The sequence below is a fragment of the Pongo pygmaeus genome, chromosome 20 (assembly GCF_028885625.2).
Source record: "Pongo pygmaeus isolate AG05252 chromosome 20, NHGRI_mPonPyg2-v2.0_pri, whole genome shotgun sequence".
Taxonomy (NCBI): domain Eukaryota; kingdom Metazoa; phylum Chordata; class Mammalia; order Primates; family Hominidae; genus Pongo; species Pongo pygmaeus.
This window is the reverse complement of record NC_072393.2, coordinates 40,878,728-40,882,025: the sequence shown is the minus strand read 5'-3', so window position 1 is coordinate 40,882,025 and position 3,298 is coordinate 40,878,728. Positions and strand designations below refer to the sequence as shown.

Genomic DNA, 3,298 nt, shown 5'->3' with positions numbered 1-3,298 from the left:
GCTTGACCACATGAGGCAGTTAGGGGAAGGGAGACTGTTCCTAGAATGATTCAGGGACCCAGGCTAATGGGGGCTTTGCCACGTCTACAACATGTGGCCTTCTAAATCATCACATGGGTATCACTTGCCCTGTTGGCCAGGGGAGGAGTTTAGAGGAGTGTCCCAGGAGACATTGAAAAGCCAGGTTTGTTTGTGGTACATGTCAGTTCTGCTCACATTCCACAGGACCAAAGCACATTTCATGGCTGCAGAGGGGAACCTCTGAGATGTGGCCAGGCAATGTTCCCAGGACAAAGAGGCGATGGGCTCTGGGGGACAGTGAGCAGTCTCTTCTCAAGCAGCTCCATTGACTTTCTACTGAGAATCCCCATTCTCCATGGTGGTGGGAACTTAGTTCCGCTAAATATTGTGCTAAATATTCATCTGGTTCTGAAATTGGGGTTGTCCATGAAGCTTGGGCATCAGAGGCAGCCCCTGGGTGTCTGTGGCCCATGGTGTCAGTCTAGATCTCTGTTTTGATTCATGCAGGATGGCTCCCTGCTTATCCCTAGTTTTCCTCTATCGTTCTCTCTCCACCTGGCACTTGGGATTCCTATGGAACCCACCTTCTTCTCACTAGGCTGGGCCATGGGGTATCCTCCTTGGCCGTCTGAGGTCATTTCTTTGTAAATGTCTACACCATGTAGCACATCTTCTTTGAGAACTTGGAGCCTTTCTAGGCCTTATCTGTGAGGAGGGATTACAGATAACAGCTGGGGTCTCTGACCCCCCTCTTCCTCAGATGCAGGTTCCAGGAACCTTATGGATGTATTATTATCTAATCTCTCTCCACATTCCCTTTTCCATGAATGGGGAACCAATGCCTTTCTGGAGGGGGGAGAGGTGGTCTTCATCAGCTATTCTGCCAAAGCTATTTGCATTTCTTGAGGACTTTCCATTCTTCCCCTAAGAGCTTGACATTTGGATGTCAGAAGCTGGAAGAGGTTTCTGTTTTCTTATTGCTGCTCTGAGACACTAGACATCTCCAATCCCAGCTCAAATGAGAAGACTCCTAGAGAATAAACATCAGTTCAGATTTCTAAATATCATCCCCACATTGGCAATTATGCCTGCTTTAGAGACAAACGAACTATGCTCAAGAAAAGTATCTGTTCAGGGCTATACAGTTTTTCAGTGTCAGAGGTAAGTTTTTAACTCACATCTGCCTGAATTCTATGTCTGTGGGCTCCCCCATTGGGACATTCTGATTTTCACAGTCTAGGAAACAGCTCCAGGGAAAGACAGATACTGACCACCGACCCAGAAAACAATCATGGGCATGTTGACACACACACATACACACACACCACAGGAAACCAAAACATTCTATTCCAGTTTTTTGGTTTAAAGATTCCTCTGAAAGAACAGCCCAGTTCAAGGAGCTAAAGGGATCTAGGGCATGAAGTGTGGGCCCCTAGGGTGGATGAAGACAGCTCTGGAGCTGAGTGAGTTGAAGTAGCACAGGCAGGTGGTCTGGGTGTTCCTGGGTTGGTGGGTTTCTTGAATGTTGAGTTCCTTGGTTGGAGGATTTCTTGGCTAGATGTCTCAGCGGTTGAATTTCTTGCCTGATGGCTGACTTGGCTGGTTAGTGTTTTGGTGAGTGGCTCGGTTGGGGAGCGGACCCCTGGGTTGCTATGCCTAGCCTTCATTAATATAGGACCAAGCCATAAATGATGCCTAAGCCGATCATTACCGCGAATGCACCAAACCAACCAGTTCGGCCTGAGTTGATGTAAGCCTCTTCCCATTTGCTGTTCTGGTTGGCCTTCATAGTCTGTAGGGGCGGAAGCATAGATGTGGGTTTCTGTGTCCAGGAACCCTGGGGAGAACGGTTGGAGACCCGCAGTCACTGAGGGAAAGCCCCTATGCAGGTCTCAGGACGGAGCAGATGCAGGGGCCAAATAGAGGACACGGTAGGCTGGGCGCGGTGGCTCACGCCTGTAATGCCAGCACTTTGGGAGGCCAAGGCGGGCGGATCACAAGGTCAGGAGCTCGAGACCAGCCTGGCCAGCATGGTGAAACCCCGTCTCTACTAAAAATACAAAAATGAGCCGGGCGCTGTGGCCCGTGTCTGTAATCCCAGCTACTCAGGAGGCTGAGGCAGGAGAATCGCTGGAACCGGGAAGGCAGAGATTGCAGTGAGCCGAGATTGCACCACTGCACTCCAGCCTGGGGGACAGAGTGAGACTGGGTCTCAAAAAGAAAAAAAAAAAAAAAAAAAAAAAAGGACAGGGGCTATGACTTGGGCATTATTTTACCTGGTGAGAGAAGTACAAAGCTGCCAATCCCAATGGAGGGAATAAAAGTATACCAAAGATGGTCAAACATAGGTGGTTTGGGGCGTAAAATGCTAATTCCTCTGGTGTCTGTGTAGGCTGTTGCGGCTCTTTGGGCACCTCAGCTGGGGCACCTGGACCACCTGTGGTAGTGGGAGAACCTGGGGCAGCTGAAGCATCTGGATCATCTGTGGTAGGGGAGGCGCCTGGGGTAGCTAGCGCGTTGGGAGCAGGCTGGGTGGCAGGAGGTGGTTTCAGGTCCATGACCTTTCCCCTCAGACAAATACGGACTCCGAGTGTCTTGAAAACGGAGCGCCAGACCCACTAGGCTTCCCCTGGTACTAACCAGACTCCCAGGACACAAACCATCAAACGCTGAAGCTTCACAATGGAGAAACCAGCAGCCCACGTCCTGATTGGCTGCCTAGTTAGGGGGCGTGGCCCCGCCGTTCTTGCCCACACCAAGACGCAGAGAGTGCAGCCAATCAGGAAGTGGGCTCCGCCCACCCTGGTAGGGATTGGTTGGAAGCCTAAGTGGTGGCTCTTGGCTCCTCCTCCTCCCACTGATCTCTCTCTGCAGGCTGCGCGGATGAGCGATGTCAGGAGGGTTTCCCAGGAGTTGCGAAAGAGAGAAACTAGACACGCCCAGTAAGAGTAAGAGATTTACTGAGGGAAGGAAAATGAGTAGTGTCAGAAGTGGATTGTAAAGTCTTGAATTAAAAGTGAATTCCGGCTGGGCGCAGTGGCTCATGCCTGTAATCCCAACACTTTGGGAGGCCAAGGAGGGTGGATTACCTGCGGTCAGGAGTTCGAGACTAGCCTGACCAACGTGGTGAAACCCCGTCTCTACTAAAAATACAAAAATTAACCGGGTGTGGTGGCGGGCGCCCGTAATCCCAGCTACTAGGGAGGCTGAGGCAGGAGAATCGTTTGAACCCGGGAGGCGGAGGTTGCAGTGATTCGAGATCACACTGTACACTCCA

At 51.0% G+C, this 3,298-nt stretch overlaps 1 protein-coding gene across 2 annotated transcripts; it reads right to left on the bottom strand.

The window, feature by feature from the left end:
- Window positions 1-1,345: 1,345 nt before the first annotated feature.
- PMIS2 (PMIS2 transmembrane protein) lies at window positions 1,346-2,754 on the bottom strand. 2 transcript variants are annotated; one of them, XM_054465526.1, is made up of 2 exons: window positions 2,298-2,754; window positions 1,346-1,858 (listed from the first exon to the last, which is right to left on the bottom strand). In XM_054465526.1, the coding sequence occupies exons 1-2, from the start codon at window positions 2,577-2,579 to the stop codon at window positions 1,688-1,690; spliced, it is 453 nt and encodes a 150-aa protein (XP_054321501.1). In that variant the 5' UTR covers window positions 2,580-2,754; the 3' UTR covers window positions 1,346-1,687. The 2 variants fall into 2 exon arrangements, with proteins under 2 accessions (XP_054321501.1, XP_054321502.1); XM_054465527.1 differs by having other exon boundaries at window positions 1,346-1,813; window positions 2,298-2,682.
- Window positions 2,755-3,298: the final 544 nt, after the last annotated feature.